The sequence below is a fragment of the Myxine glutinosa genome, chromosome 2, assembly GCF_964187855.1.
Source record: "Myxine glutinosa chromosome 2, kmMyxGlut1.1, whole genome shotgun sequence".
Classification (NCBI taxonomy): domain Eukaryota; kingdom Metazoa; phylum Chordata; class Myxini; order Myxiniformes; family Myxinidae; genus Myxine; species Myxine glutinosa.
Genome location: NC_136262.1, coordinates 115,613,283 through 115,629,815, shown reverse-complemented (window position 1 = coordinate 115,629,815; position 16,533 = coordinate 115,613,283). Strand labels below are relative to the sequence as shown.

The 16,533-nt window shown below is 44.6% G+C and overlaps 2 protein-coding genes across 6 annotated transcripts in view; one reads left to right on the top strand and one right to left on the bottom strand.

Annotated features, from left to right (window-relative positions):
• Positions 1-836: 836 nt before the first annotated feature.
• RER1 (retention in endoplasmic reticulum sorting receptor 1) lies at positions 837-9,377 on the bottom strand. Of its 3 annotated transcripts, none has more exons than XM_068103265.1 (7): positions 9,300-9,377; positions 3,965-4,055; positions 3,651-3,755; positions 3,255-3,354; positions 3,038-3,116; positions 1,599-1,734; positions 837-1,400 (listed from the first exon to the last, which is right to left on the bottom strand). In XM_068103265.1, exons 2-7 carry the CDS (start codon positions 4,043-4,045, stop codon positions 1,311-1,313), a joined length of 591 nt encoding a protein of 196 aa, XP_067959366.1. In that variant the 5' UTR covers positions 4,046-4,055; positions 9,300-9,377; the 3' UTR covers positions 837-1,310. The 3 variants fall into 3 exon arrangements, with proteins under 3 accessions (XP_067959366.1, XP_067959369.1, XP_067959368.1); XM_068103268.2 differs by having other exon boundaries at positions 8,741-9,328; XM_068103267.2 differs by having other exon boundaries at positions 9,223-9,312.
• A 2,086-nt stretch (positions 9,378-11,463) lies between these two features.
• The window catches only part of LOC137417040 (transferrin receptor protein 2-like), a 76,688-nt gene continuing 71,618 nt past the window's right edge, over positions 11,464-16,533 (top strand). Inside the window, exons 1-2 of one of the 3 annotated variants that reach the window (XM_068102769.2) lie at positions 14,477-14,552; positions 15,923-15,982. Coding sequence is in view for 1 of the 3 variants with exons in the window: in XM_068102767.2 (XP_067958868.2) it covers positions 14,546-14,552 (7 nt within the window). In the remaining 2 variants the exon portion in view is untranslated. Of the gene's footprint in view, positions 11,513-14,414; positions 14,553-15,922; positions 15,983-16,533 lie in introns of those variants that run through there. The other 2 variants (XM_068102768.2, XM_068102767.2) reach the window with 2 other exon arrangements.

Genomic DNA, 16,533 nt, shown 5'->3' with positions numbered 1-16,533 from the left:
GGACAGGTACATCACAATTTCTACACACCTACAGACATGTGACCCTCAAAACAAAACTGCACAACGTTTAATCCATCAATATGGGACCAAAAAGTGAAATTTCACCTTCTGGCTTATGGACCAAACTGGATGATTAGTCCAGCGGGTCTTTGAATTGTTCTGCCAAAAGACATGTTCCAGAAGCCTTTCGTTCCTTTATACTGTATTTGGATAGTTCTCTCCGATTCCGATGTGCCTCACTCTTATGGAGCGCTGGTGCTGCTGAAGCGGTTTCTTGGCAAGGGTTATACTGGTTGGTTTGCCATTTTGCGACAACTCGCCCACTCTTTGCAATGGACACCGTGGGGTCTTTCACATCCAATGATAATGCTGACAGACGGGACGCCCGTTTAACGTCCATCCGAGGGACGGCACCCACATTGATGAATCCTGTGAACCACCGGGATGGCGGTTTATAGCTGGCTCGGGATTCAAACCTGGGCTTGACAGCTTAGAGGAGAGGGTGCGTACCTCGAGCCCATCCTGTCAGCTCTGTCTGCATACGAGCACCGACCTAATCCAAATGGAAGACTTTAGAGTTTGGTGTTTTATTTGCTCTTTTGTTTGCATTTAAAACACCAGGTGTGCATGTAATGCGATATGGACCTGTTTACCACACACGCAAATATTGAGGAACATTTAGCCCCTGCCCCTCCACACTTCTCACTGTTCCTCCTCCTCCCACCCTCCTCTTATTCTTCTTTCCTGTCATCAATGTACATCCCGATTATCCGTGTGCAATAAAAAGATCGCCCCTTCTCTCTCCTTACAAGAAAGTCAGAAATGGGAAAATGTAGAAAATTTGAATTTCCGTTTTAATCTTCTTGTTTCCAACAATAACAAAAAAAGCTGAACCATTAAGTATTCTTGGTACAGGGAAATGAAGTGAGGAAGGGGAAGGCAAGAGTTCAAATTAATTTCTTAGTCAATGCCTTCAAAAGAGAGGACAGATCAGTGATGGTATGAAAGCAAATGACACAAAGAATAATTATGTGAAAACGTGACCATCTGGGAATCCCCTGCCAAGACCTGCGAGCGTATCTCAGCAACACTCTCACGGCCCTAACCCTTACAGCTCTGACATGAGAGCAACAAATATACTTGACTTTTTACTCCCCCATCCCCCCTTCACCCCCTACCAAGACCTCCCACACCCGTGGCATCCCCTCAACTACCTCCCAACCGATTGGCATGCATCGAACCCCAACCATGACCATCCCGTCCCTGCACAGAGCAGCAGGCAGCTTCCTTCAGTCACCAGACAAGTTGTACTAACTGGCAAACACTTTCCCAGTGTCTTCTTTTCCCTTGTATCGCCTCTTGCCCGTGGTTAGAGGGATGTATCGGTACTTGATCATGTGCTGGGGAGGAAATCACGACAGAACAGAGTCACTCGACCTTTGTACAAATGCTCATGGAGGGGGTTTGTACATGTACAACACAAGCACATTATGGGACCATCAATTTACATGTGCATGAACAAGAAGGGCATTAGGACATTAGTGTACCATAGTGTGATTTAGATGAATGACGAGATCACGATCACACACACACACTACCTTGATTTGCCTCTTCATAGTGATGCAAAATAGTAGCAGGAAGTACATGACGAGGATAGGCCAGAACACGGGAACGTTGAAAGCGTCGAAGCATGTACAGAGCATTGCGATTACAACGGCCTTCGTCGCTGAATACCTGATGAGGTAACGACACGAGAAGGGATGTATGCAGAATAAAAACCTATTACAAAACGAGAGGGCTGTGATTGAAGCTCGCTAATGGTTCCCGGTATAACCAACTTGTAATATTAGCCAATTCGTAGCGCTTGAAATTCTTCCTCATTATGAAAAAAAATTTTTATCCAAAAAGCGGCACACCACGGATCCCAAGACTAAACACTTCATGCCTCCCTTCGGGAACCATAATAATTAATAACTGGAACGGCACTCTTCGACGTCGCAACGTCGACTGATATGCCTCCACCCACATTATTACATCATTATACATACCTGTACCAAGTTTGATTTAAATACCTTCAGCTGGTTTCAAGTATCACATTTTGACCTGACATGACCTTTGACCTTTGATGCTGAAATGGATCAGTTCATTTTTTCATCATAATATATACTTGTAACAAATTTCGTCAAAATCCCATCACCGATTCACAAGTTAGTGCAATAACATAATTTTCACCTAACGGGACCTCTCACCTTTGACCTCTTGACCTGATAATGTAATCCATTTATCTTTACCTCATTATACATACCTGCACCAAGTTTGACTTGGATCCATTCAGCCTTTCTCAAGTTATAAACCTATTAGACTCTGACCTTTGACCTATTGACCCCAAAATCAAATCAATTGATTCAATCAATCAAAATCAAATCAATCAATCAATCAATCGACATATTTTCATCATAGTACATACTTGTACCAACCTTGGTCAGAATCCCATCACTGCTTCACAAGTTATCGTGGTAACAGAAATTTTACCAAACATGACCTCTGACCTTTGACCTAGTGACCGCATAATCTAATCAGTTTATCTTTACCTCATTATACATACCTGCACCAAGTTTTACTTAGATCCCTTCAGCCGTTCTGAAGTTATCACGTTAATGAAAACCTATCACAGACGTACGGTCGGACAACCCGAAAACATAATGCCTCTGGCGACTTCGCCGGCGAAGGCATAAAAATTAAATGAAAATTTAAAAAAAGGAATAATTGGATAAATAAATAAATAAATAATTGCAAATTTAAATAATTGAAAATTGTGGGAAAAATAAATAATTGGAAATCGAAAAATTTAATAATCAAATAATGGAAAAATGATTCTTCAAAAAGCGGAAAACCACCGACACCAAGACTAAATAAACACTTAACGCCTCCCTTCGGGAACCATAGTTACACACACACATGCACGCGTAACGATGATAGAAGGTAACGACGAAAACCACATAATGAGGTGTGAAAAGGAAACCAATTTCTAGTTTACCAGAACTTGAACTCTGGAAGTCTTCGGATAAAGGGGCGAAACTCTTCATTCTGCCTCGTCGGAAGAGCCATACCGTCGTCTGCGTGAGACAGGGTGGGCAGTGGATCGGAAAATAAGGCAACGCACGTCCTGGCTGGTAGTGTACAAATATACAAAAGTCTCGAATGCCACCAGCCGTTCACATTCCAACCCTTGGCATTTGGGGAAAACTCCATACCAGAGTCATCTCCAAAGGAAGGGTCCACTTTGGGCGAGAGAAACGCAATGAAGAGATTGAGATGGTATATCCCAAGAGCATATGTAACAATATACCAACCCTGTAACACAAACCAAGCACATCCGTCCATGTCACCACAAGGGGTATCGGTGTTTCCATTCTATAGGGTATGATTACAGTAGCCAAGGTTACTTGTGTGGTTAATCATGTTACGTTTTGATAGGCAGACCTTTTATTAACAGAAATACTGTGGCACCAAGACCATAAGGAGAGGGACCAATCGTACATCTGTAAACCATCCAAGAGATCCCCCTCCTTAATGAATCCGTTCATCAGAAAAAAAAACAAGTGTTCACCACAAGGCCCGCCATTACAGGCGAGGCGTTTTTACCATACCTGCAACCAGTAAACCCGTGCCAAGTACCCTGCTGCCAGCAATGTGGTTAGCAACCAGCGCAATGGCGTGTGGGGCGTTAGGCGGTCCAGCCAGGTCTGGTAAACCTACACAGGACAAAGCGGGGATGAAATGCCTGAAATCCAGCATCAAGAGTCCACCATTCAAACTTGCACACGGCAGTTACACTAAGTTTCATTGAGAAACACTTTCAGACTCGAGCCTTCATCAACACAACAAAGCAATGACGAGTTGTCAGTGTGCGTAAAGACGGTTGGCACGTGCCATTACACACGGTGTACGAGGAGGAAATCACCTGACCGGTGCGTGTGAAGACGCGGCTCGGCAGGGAGGGTCGACCGTGCAGTGCCTCCCCAGAACTATCTCCTTCCGCCATCACCCGTTCACTGGGAACCAAAGGGGACAAGCAGTTCAAACATCATCCATGACAAAAAGATACTACCTAAAGGTACACCAGCTCATAGCGATCCAATGTAACCCCACAGGAACTAGGATCCAGACTGAATGAAATCAAAGGTATCTTTCTTGTTCCAGGAAACAATATCTCTCTCTAATCTCAAGACTCAACTCTCAAACCTGTCTCCCTCCTCTAAATCCTGGTGGCGTCTGGTCAAATCTGTTTCAGGTGTTTGTTCCCCTTTCAGCCCCTCCCTCACCTCAAACGGCTACACAGCTGACTCCGCACGTGAAAAAGCCGAATGCCTCAACTCTGTGTTTGCCTCAAAATCTTGTGTCCCGAACCCATCTCTCTCTGTACCCACCTTACCCAGTCGAACCCAGCTGCTCCTGGACTCTGTGTCCTTCTCTCCTGACAAGGTGGATAAGTTTCTGTGAAACCTCGACTCTGATTCTGCAACTGGACCTGACGGCATCAGCCCACGGGTCCTAAAATCCTGCTCTGCCGCTCTATCTCACACTCTCTCTGTTCTCTTCACCCTCTCTTTTGCTCAAGGTCATCTGCCATCTGCTTCAAAATCAGCAAACATTATCGCTTTACACAAAAAAGGTGCAAAAACAGATCCTTGCAACTACAGACCAATCAACCTGCTCCCAATTATCAGCAAGGTCGTGGAATCAATCATCGCTTCCGATGTCAAATCTTTCCTCTTCTCCAATAGCTTGATCTCTGATCATCAATTTGGTTTCAGACCTGGTCACTCTACTCTGGACATGCTGCTTCTGCAGTCTCAACAACGGATGGAGGTCCTCAATGCCAAAGGAAATCAAAGCTATCTCCTTTGACACATCATGTGCCTTCGATACGGTCTGGCACCCCGCTTTGCTCACCAAACGCGCCTCTCATGGTATCCATGGAAATCTCCACGCATGGCTTGCAGACTTCCTTTCTGGTCGCAATCAACATGTGGCCCTGAATGGAATTCTCTCATCTCCCCTTCCTGTTCAGGCTGGAGTTCGTCAAGGCAGTGTTCTGGGCCCTGTGCTTTTTCTGGTCTTCATTAATGATCTCTCCGACTCTGGAAAATCCTCTGTATATCTCTGCTGATGACTCCACTCTCTGCCGCTCCATATCTCAACCTTCCTGTTCAGGCTGGAGTTCCCCAAGGCAGTGTTCTGGGCCCTGTGCTTTTTCTGGTCTTCATTAATGATCTCTCCGACTCTGGAAAATCCTCTGTATATCTCTGCTGATGACTCCACTCTCTGCCGCTCCATATCTCAACCCTGCAGGCAGCAGCCTCCTCACTCTCTGCAGACCTGGACAAAATTACAAACTGGTCAAACATGTGGAACATCTCTTTCAATCCTGACAAATCTTACTCTCACTATGTCTCTCCGAAAAAAACCGTCTGGACAACCCTCCCATCTACTTTCTAAACAATCTTCTCGAATAAATTCTATCACTCAAGCGTTTGGGTCTCACTATCTGCCATGATCCTTCCTGGGAAAACTACATTTCCAAGCTGGCCTCCAAAGCAGAGTCGCCGACTGGGCATCCTCCGTCATGCGAAGTGCTTCCTTGGCACCTCTAAGCTCCTCACCACATACAAAGCTTTCATCCGCAGCTTGATGGAATACTGCTCTCCCCTCTGGTCTGGTGCTCCTGCCTCACACCTAGCTCGACTTCACGCTGTAGAAACCAAAACTTTCAGAATCATTGGAATCTCCCGTGATGAAGCTGATTCTAAGGGCCTATCACTCACTCACCGCAGGCAGGTTGGTGGTTTTTCTGTCTTCTACAGACTCCTCTCCGGCCTAGCTCCCCCTGCTCTGTCCCCCAAATATTCCTGCAGGATGCACAATATCTGCCAGAAACACTCTTCTGGTGAAATTGCCTAAATCAAGACTCTCTGCTCACCTTCACTCTTTCATTCCTCTTTACTCCCGTCTCTGGAACAAACTCCCTCACTCTCTTCAATCCCCTTCCTCCCTCAGGTCTTTAAAACAGCTGTTCACCACCATCTCTTATCTTCCCCAACCAAAACCTTGATCTTTTCTACCCCCGTTAATACAACCCAAATCTACCTCTTTCAATCTCCGACTTCATTCCTGAAATTCCTAGTCGTGTCAATTTGATTTAGAGCATGTCAGAGCGAGTACAAGCTGTATACAAAAATAAATAAAAAGTTGCTACCCCAGGTAAGCCATTACGTCATGCCAAATAACAAAAGGTAGCATGAAAAATACCAGGTTCAAGGGACAGGTGACAGGTACGTGCAGTGAAACGAATGATTCAAGCCCGTTTACAATCAAACACACAAATGATTAAAAATAACTTCCTTTATGTCTGCGTTGGTGGATTAACAATATTTTTAAACTGGAAAAGCAAATACAAATTAAATAAATAATTTGAAAGTAAATACCGAAATTAGTCACGTTGTGAAAGTTTAACGGATAACAATGCCTCACTGGACCACCCTCTCCAATACGTAGGGACCCCAACTATAAACTGCCACCCTGGTGTTACACAGGCAGCGTGATTCATGAATGTGTGTGCCGTCCCTTGGATGGACGTTAAACTGGAGAACCTATCTGGTGGAACTGGTCGTTGGTGGACATTGAAGATCCCACACCGTCCGTCGTGAAGAGTCGGCGAGTCATCTCCGGCACCTGAATAAATTAGGAATTCCTGCCCAAACTCTGTGCCAGCATGGCAACACCCCCTGTTTGGGATAAGGGAGGCCTTGCTGTGGAATCAATGTGTGATGTGGGTGTGATTGAACCACTGAGAGGATACGACGTGCACTGCAATCGATGGTGATGAAGATACAGGATCTGATCAGAGCAGTGTTACACCCAAACATGAAGAGTTTTATACGCACAAACATGGAGAGTTTTATTCACACAAACATGGAGTTGTATACGCACAAACATGAAGTTTTATACCCACAAACATGAAAACTTTTATACGCACAAACATGAAGAGTTTTATACGCACAAACATGAAGTTTTATACGCACAAACATGAAGAGTTTTATACGCACAAACATGAAGTTTTATACGCACAAACATGAAGTTTTATACGCACAAACATGAAGTTTTATACACCCAAACATGAAGAGTTTTATACGCACAAACATAAATCGTTTTATATGCACAAACATGAAGTTTTATACGCACAAACATGAAGTTTTATACACCCAAACATGAAGAGTTTTATACGCACAAACATGGAGTTTTATACGCACAAACATGGAGAGTTTTATTCACACAAACATGGAGTTGTATACGCACAAACATGAAGAGTTTTATACCCACAAACATGAAAACTTTTATACACACAAACATGAAGAGTTTTATACGCACAAACATGAAGTTTTATACACCCAAACATGAAGAGTTTTATACGCACAAACATAAATCGTTTTATATGCACAAACATGAAGTTTTATACGCACAAACATGAAGTTTTATACACCCAAACATGAAGAGTTTTATACGCACAAACATGGAGTTTTATACGCACAAACATGAAGAGTTTTATACAGACAAACATGGAGTTTTATACAGACAAACATGAAGAGTTTTATACACACAAACATGGAGTTTTATACACACAAACATGGAGTTTTATACACACAAACATTGAGTTTTATACGCACAAACATGGAGTTTTATACAGACAAACATGAAGAGTTTTATACGCACAAACATGAAGTTTTATACGCACAAACATGAAGTTTTATACACCCAAACATGAAGAGTTTTATACGCACAAACATAAATCGTTTTATATGCACAAACATGAAGTTTTATACGCACAAACATGAAGTTTTATACGCCCAAACATGAAGTTTTATACGCCCAAACATGAAGAGTTTTATACGCACAAACATAAATCGTTTTATACGCACAAACATGAAGTTTTATACGCACAAACATAAATCGTTTTATACGCACAAACATGGAGTTTTATACACACAAACATGAAGAGGGCACTTTCATCAGTGAAGAACTCGGATCAGCCTGTCTGAAGCTCTTCTCTGAGCACCTGACTATGATTATAATCCTGAGTTCGATTCCCATCTCCTGTTCTCTCATTTACCAAATGTCCACCGAGTCATGTCCTCGTACTTCATGTTAAAGTACACAGATCGTCTCCCAGTGCGTGTCTTGCATGTCATACATGGACAAGTCCTTATTAAAGGAGAGGGGGTAAAGGGGTGAGGGAGTAATGGGGTGAGGGAGTAATGGGGTGAGGGAGTAATGGGGTGAGGGAGTAATGGGGTGAGGGAGTAATGGGGTGAGGGAGTAATGGGGTGAGGGAGTAATGGGGTGAGGGAGTAATGGGGTGAGGGAGTAATGGGGTGAGGGAGTAATGGGGTGAAGGAGTAATGGGATGAGGGAGTAATGGGGTGAAGGAGTAATGGGGTGAGGGAGTAATGGGGTGAGGGAGTAATGGGGTGAGGGAGTAATGGGGTGAGGGAGTAATGGGGTGAAGGAGTAATGGGGTGAGGGGAAATGGGTGAGGGAGAAACGGGGTGAGGGGGATAATGGGGTGAGGAGGTAGACGGGTGATTCGAACGTTAAATCAAGGTTAAAATCGAGGTTAAAATGTATGGATCATCCAGTGATGGAATATCAATAACATGCTCGTTTGAAAAGGTTCGAATACCGTCCGTTTGAAGTTTCCCTTCTTTGTCTACTCCTCCAGGAGCCTTGGAAAGTCTCGTGACCAGCGTCCACCTGTACAGAGTACAAGGTGCTTTGTACGCAATCTTATGCTATGGACATGTCCTCCTGTATAACCAGCGAATCAAATCGACAACATCGAGCAAAACAGACCAATCATTACTTAGTAAAACAGAACGTCACGCCTCATGGCGACCGGTTCATTTGGTGTTTATCTTTTCAATCTTCACTTTATGGTGACAACAAGAGCAATTTCATTGGACTGTACGTGCACGAATGTACAACACAAGACCTTCTTACTGCAAGACCATGGACAGCCAAAGACCTATGACTGATCCGTCCAACCTCAAGACTCACTGCTCGACTTCCCACCAACTGCAGCCACAACAACCACTTTATAACCACATTTAAGAGTTTCTAAAGGCACCGGGAACAACAAAGGTCTTGGTTCGCTACAACCCTCACCATAACTCGGTTAGACCCACTAGTACGACCACAAAGGGTCCTTGTAGTTAGAATGGGTACTCTGACTCAGGCCTCACCTCAACTAAAACGGCCTCCACGTCACCCCGCGGGGTCACTTCCGGCTTCACGCCGCTTCCGCCAAGACGTCACTTCCGCCTTGCAGTTTTTCATTCTCGCTTTGCTTTCCGCTTAACGAGGTTTTGTTTGCATTTTTACACTACCTGTTGTACCTTGTACACTACACCTAACGTGATCCTGTGTTATTCACTCAGTTCAGATGTCAAGGAGCCGCCCGATCCGCCACCTGCTCGCCGCGTTATTATACTCAGGGCCATGTCAACGAGCCAAATAAAATCGGGGCCCCGAAATTATTCCTTCAATTTTTTTGTTTCATTTAATGATTGTTTGTGACGATGAAACACAGTGTACAGTTTTCTTTTGTGTCTCCCTCCAAGTCACTCAGGGCGATTCCCCGACATACTATTCCCATGGGCAGTAAACACCCTCCCTCGTGAAATAAACGACTGTGGGAACAACTTGCATTATGATAATTGCGGTGATGACGTAATGACGTAAATGAACACAGGAATGTTGGCCAAACCGCATCAGGATGAAATGGTTTCTAAACGAATCCGTTCATCTCTAGTCTATACCATAAGAGAGCAGCAGCGGCGGATCCAGGGGGGGGGGGGGGTGAGGTGCAGCGAGCGCGCACCCCCCTCTTCAACGCAACGGCATGGATGTGCTGGAGGCATACTCGATATGGATGTGCTGGAGGCATACTCATTTGGATGTGCTGGAGGCATACTCTTTATGGATGTGCTGCAGGCATACTCTATATGGATGTGCTGGAGGCATACTCTATATGGATGTGCTGGAGGCATACTCTATATGGATGTGCTGCAGGCATACTCTGTATGGATGTGCTGGAGGCATACTCTTTATGGATGTGCTGGAGGCATACTCGATATGGATGTGCTGGAGGCATACTCTATATGGATGTGCTGGAGGCATACTCTATATGGATGTGCTGGAGGCATACTCTATATGGATGTGCTGGAGGCATACTCTATATGGATGTGCTGGAGGCATACTCTATATGGATGTGCTGGAGGCATACTCGATATGGATGTGCTGGAGGCATACTCTATATGGATGTGCTGGAGGCATACTCTATATGGATGTGCTGGAGGCATACTCTATATGGATGTGCTGGAGGCATACTCTATATGGATGTTCTGGAGACACATCCACACACACACACATGCACGCACACACCTCTCAGGGGCGGATCCAGGAATTTCAAGACGGGGGAGTTGGTAAATTGATATAATTAATTAATATGGTGTTAATATAGTGCAGGCATGATGGGCCAAATGATCTGCTCTATCAAGGGTCCACGTGTGTTGATATAGTGCAGGCATGATGGGCCAAATGATCTGCTCTATCAAAGGTCCATGTGTGTTGATATAGTGCAGGCATGATGGGCTAAATGATCTGCTCTATCAAAGGTCGTGTGTTGATATAGTGCAGGCATTATGGGCCAAATGATCTGCTCTATCAAAGGTCCATGTGTGTTGATATAGTGCAGGCATGATGGGCTAAATGATCTGCTCTATCAAAGGTCGTGTGTTGATATAGTGCAGGCATGATGGGCCAAATGATCTGCTCTATCAAAGGTCCATGTGTGTTGATATAGTGCAGGCATGATGGGCCAAATGATCTGCTCTATCAAAGGTCCATGTGTGTTGATATAGTGCAGGCATGATGGGCTAAATGATCTGCTCTATCAAAGGTCCATGTGTGTTGATATAGTGCAGGCATGATGGGCTAAATGATCTGCTCTATCAAAGGTCGTGTGTTGATATAGTGCAGGCATGATGGGCCAAATGATCTGCTCTATCAAAGGTCCTTGTGCTGTTTTATAATGCAATCTTTTTTTACACCCATTGACAGTCTGCCCAACCCCTCTTCGTTGTAGATTGTCGTGTTACCTCCTCATCTGTTTGTCTTCTGGTCTTCGTACTTTCCTGCTCTCTCAGTTCAAGCTCTTCATCGCCGTAGACGACGCAAGGAACATGGATACAGGAGGCCATGTAAATACAGTACACGAGTACAGTATAACAAGTAACGACACATCGCCCCCTGTACGTGACCCATGTGGTGTACGCTCACGCTCTGGAAACCAAACCAACCAACCATACATCGCCCCTGTGACGCATGAGCTCTGGGATCAACCAATCGCACGCCGACGTTTTTGGCGCATGCGCTGTGGAAGTGTGGAGCTGAGGTAACCTTGTGCCGTTAGCAAGAAATGTGTTTGTTAACCTGTGTGGTGTGTTCATCTGTATAACAGTATAAGTTATCCCGATGGTTTATCGCTAATGATATGATGTAACGGTTCGTCTTGGCTGTAGTTGTGCAGTTTACATTTATTCATATTTTGAAGTCCTAGTTACAGTTCGTGTCTAATGTAATAGTAATAGTTTCGTAACCACGAACGTGGATCATTTGGAATGCAGTGAATGTGTTAAAATTCGACTCTTCACAGCTCGGTTATTCATTTTGTTTCCAAAAAACAATGTGTGGAGCCTTTTCGTGAAATTTACATTATACATATTACTTACCTATTACCATGCATATATGAAGAAGTGTCAAGATGGCTGTGGGTGGGGAAATGAGTGAGGAACCGCCCCCCTTCTGTACGTATTCCTTTCTGTTTGGGGACGCCACGCCCTGTCGTCATCATCGCCACGCCCTGTCGTCATCATCGCCACGCCTTCCCGGCTTGCCACGCCTTCCCGGCTTGTCACGCCATCATCACCACACCCATCTTTCCACGTCAGCATCGCCGTCCTCGGACACCACCCTCACGCACCACAAGACACTACCTTTCCAGGGAGACAATGCATGGAATGATCCCCCTGGACAGGTAGTGGCAGCAGAACGAGTAGAAAAGTTTAAATTGCAACAAGTACAGATACATTCAAAGTACATCGCCCCATGCCAAATAATTAAATATGCTGCAGCGCGGCATTGCCGGGGCGCCTCCGGCGCCCGGCAATACCGTAGTGCAGCTCATTGAGGCTGCATTGGGAGGGAGAGGTGTACACTAATTGATTGATTCATTGTATAATTAAAATCAATAAAAGATTATCACAAAATATTTTCATAATCAATTGGCTAATCGCATAACTAAACCACTAGTGCTTAATCCGAAGATGTATCTTTTAGAAATTTAATTAAATAAGTCATTTATAAAAAATTAAATAATTAATTGATTACTCAATAAATAATTAATCGATTAATCAATAAATAATTAATAGATGAAATGATTAATCAATAAATCAAAAATATCCTTGATAGCCACATCACTTGGTCACTCATGTCCAAATATTAGCTTCCCAGCTCAAAAGGTGCCTGAGATATTGGCCAAATGAGAAAGAAAATAAATAAATGATTAATAATGAAAATAAATAATTAATAATCATAAAAAAATTAAATTATTAATCAATTTGGTCAGAGAGCACATAAACTACCACTATTTCATCAGAATCTGTAACTTTAAAAAAAAAAAGTTTTTGTCATTAATCGAATAATTAAATAATTAATCGATTAATTGATTAATTAATAAATCAAAAATATCCTTTGCAGCACAATCACCTGGTCATTGGCATGTCCAAATATCAGCTTCCTAACTCAAAAGGTGCCTGAGTTAATGGTCAGAAGAGAAAGGAAATTTGATTAATTAAATAAGTACTTAATTAATCGCTAATAATTAAATAACTCCTCAATTTATTGATTAATCAAAAAAAAAAAATACCGTTTTTGACAAAGGACTTGCTCACTATTGTGCCGAAATTTCAGCTTCCTAGCTCAAAGGATGGCTGAGATATCGTCCGGACAAACAAACAAGAAAGCAAGAAAGAAAACAAACAAGAAACCAGAGTGAAAACTGAGTACTCTCTTTCAGCGTGCGTCACTGCCGAGCCCCCTTTGGTGCCCGGCAATGACGATTTGCAATGCCTGGAGATGGCATAGGAAAGGAGCGGTGTACAATTAGATAGGTACACTACCGAGAAGCATTGCAGATAGAGGGATACAGGGATATATGCAGGACTTGTAGGTTGTGTGGATGGGTGATGGTATGTAATATGAATGTGTGACGTCATGGGTGGGTCCGAGTTCGTCACCTCCGACCCATCAATGTTTTTATTTTTAAATACACCAATAAAAATACCTCAATTAAAATATTATTTTATGTCCACATATGGCACCTTCCACTTACCCTCCTTGAGATTGCGTTTGTGACCTGAGACAGATTTGTTTGGTGTGGTGTTGGTGCATGTAGTCTGTATTCCTTGTAACCTCGCCACGTCCCCACCACTGAACTGAAAATATATAGAATGACCATTGCCATTCACACCACACAGGTGGAGATGCAGCTACCGGGCGCCATCTTGGTTGGCACTCGATGCTGGGCGATGGTGATTTCCCTCATGCGTTTGCACGTAATTCAGAGCGAAAAGCGATTGCGTTTTTTCACCTTTTGTGCGATCGTTTTTCAATAGGAAACCTATCACAGTTACTACAACACTTTCCTTTATCCTTTCCTTTTCACAACTTCCATAGCACTATGGACTATGAATTAAACGTCTTTGAAACAGCTGTGAAACGTCTTTCCACAACCCTTCCGTAACCGATTGGAGCAGTTTATTGCCGCACAAAATGGCATTTTAACAGTTGTCTGGCTTTTAAAATCTGGGACACGTTCGAAACAAACGAAAGCGAGTCGGTTGAGTCGTGCTAACCAAGATGGCAACATGGCGGCTACACCTTTCACGGAGTATGAGCGTTCTATATACTGTATTTTCAATTCAGTGGTCCCCACCCCACCCTGCTAAATGTCACGCCCCTGCGTCACCACGCCCCCACCCTGCTAAATGTCACGCCCCTGCGTCGCCACGCCCCCACCCTGCTAAATGCCACGCCCCCGTGTTGCCATGCCCCCCCCCCCCCACCTTGCCAAATGTCACGGCCCTGCGTCGCCACGCTCCCACCCTGCTAAATGCCACGCCCCCACCTTGCTAAATGCCACGCCCCTGTGTTGCCATGCCCCCCCCCCCCCCCACCTTGCCAAATGTCACGGCCCTCCGTCGCCACGCCCCCACCTTGCTAAATGCTACGCTCCAGCGATTTGGCGCCAACGTGGCCGTATTTGTTTTTCATGGTGTGTTGATAAAGTACAAACGGAGGTATTTCGCTGTTACGGGTCTTGTGGAGTTTTCCGAATGTTTGGAGTTTGCAGTCAGGTGACACTGGAATGCGCGGTAAGGCTGGATTTGTGGACACGACGAGTATTTACCTGGAATATTTTTGTGATCTCGTGTGTTCTTGGTAGCGACCGTGGGTGTAAAGATGGTGTATTTATATTATGTTGATTGGGGAGACCTATGGGAAGTGTTGGTGTTACACAAGTGTTCGTGTTTTTGGTGACAATAAGCGGGCGTTTGAGGAAGTTTCCAAACGCAATCTTTCGAAACACCGGAGTTTGTAGAAACACGAAGTTTGTACCGAAATGGTGTCTATTCAGGTGGTCTTTGTGCAAAAGCTGTACCTGTCCAAATTTGATGTGCAAGCGGCGACCGTCAGGTAGACAGAACACCGAGGATGGATCGATTCATTAAAACCGGAAATTTTAAATAGTATTCATTGTGCAGGTCCGGGTGAGCGGGGCAGCTCTTGTAAGCAAGGTGAAGGTTTGTGACCTCCATTTTGAAACTGTGCACAGGAACTTACCAAGGCCTCACCTCACCTCACTTGTAGCTTGGAGCACATCTGATCTGGCTACACGTGCAGTGAAACCTCCGCACGTGCAGTGAAACCTCCACACGTGCAGTGAAACCTCCACACGTGCAGGGAAACCACACGTGCAGGGAAACCTCCACACGTGCAGGGAAACCTCCACACATGCAGGGAAACCTCGACATGTGCAGTGGAACCTCCACACGTGCAGAGAAACCTCCACACGTGCAGGGAAACCTCGACACGTGCAGTGAAACCTCCACACGTGCAGTGAAACCTCCACACGTGCAGGGAAACCTCCACACGTGCAGGGAAACCTCGACACGTGCAGGGAAACCTCGACACGTGCAGTGGAACCTCCACACGTGCAGGGAAACCTCCACACGTGCAGGGAAACCTCCACACGTGCAGGGAAACCTCGACACGTGCAGTGAAACCTCCACACGTGCAGTGAAACCTCCACACGTGCAGTGAAACCTCGACACGTGCAGTGGAACCTCCACATGTGCAGAGAAACCTCCACACGTGCAGGGAAACCTCGACACGTGCAGTGAAACCTCCACACGTGCAGTGAAACCTCCACACGTGCAGTGAAACCTCCACACGTGCAGGGAAACCTCCACACGTGCAGTGAAACCTCCACACGTGCAGTGAAACCTCCACACGTGCAGTGAAACCTCCACACGTGCAGGGAAACCTCCACACGTGCAGGGAAACCTCCACACGTGCAGGGAAACCTCCACACGTGCAGTGAAACCTCCACACGTGCAGTGAAACCTCCACATGTGCAGTGAAATCACAGCACGTTTAGATTATATTGACCGATGACGTTAAATCAAAACCAGGGGGCTGGACCGTTGGATCTGCACACTGTGGGTGTTGCCTTGCGTTTCAGACTACCTCTTGTAGTTGTATTCCACACCACTGGGACAGCACACGGCCGACGCCTGCTCCTGTAAGTGTTCCCATTTGTTTCCATAACTCAGTTTATTCCCCATTTTTAACCATCCATGCCTGAACCAAGCTTGGCGCCTTTAGTAGATTTATTTAAATAAAGCCAAAGTTGCTGTTTTCATTGATTGTGATCATAATCCTTGCATTGATGTCGTGTGTGTTTTTCATTGATTGTGATCACAATCCTTGCGTTGATGTCGTGTGTTTTTTTCATTGATTGTGATCACAATCCTTGCGTTGATGTCGTGTGTGTTTTTCATTGATTGTGATCACAATCCTTGCATTGATGTCGTGTGTGTTTTTCATTGATTGTGATCACAATCCTTGCGTTGATGTCGTGTGTGTTTTTCATTGATTGTGATCACAATCCTTGCATTGATGTCGTGTGTGTTTTTCATTGATTGTGATCACAATCCTTGCGTTGATGTCATGTGTGTTTTTCATTGATTGTGATCACAATCCTTGCGTTGATGTCGTGTGTGTTTTTCATTGATTGTGATCACAATCCTTGCATTGATGTCGTGTGTGTTTTTCATTGATTGTGATCACAAT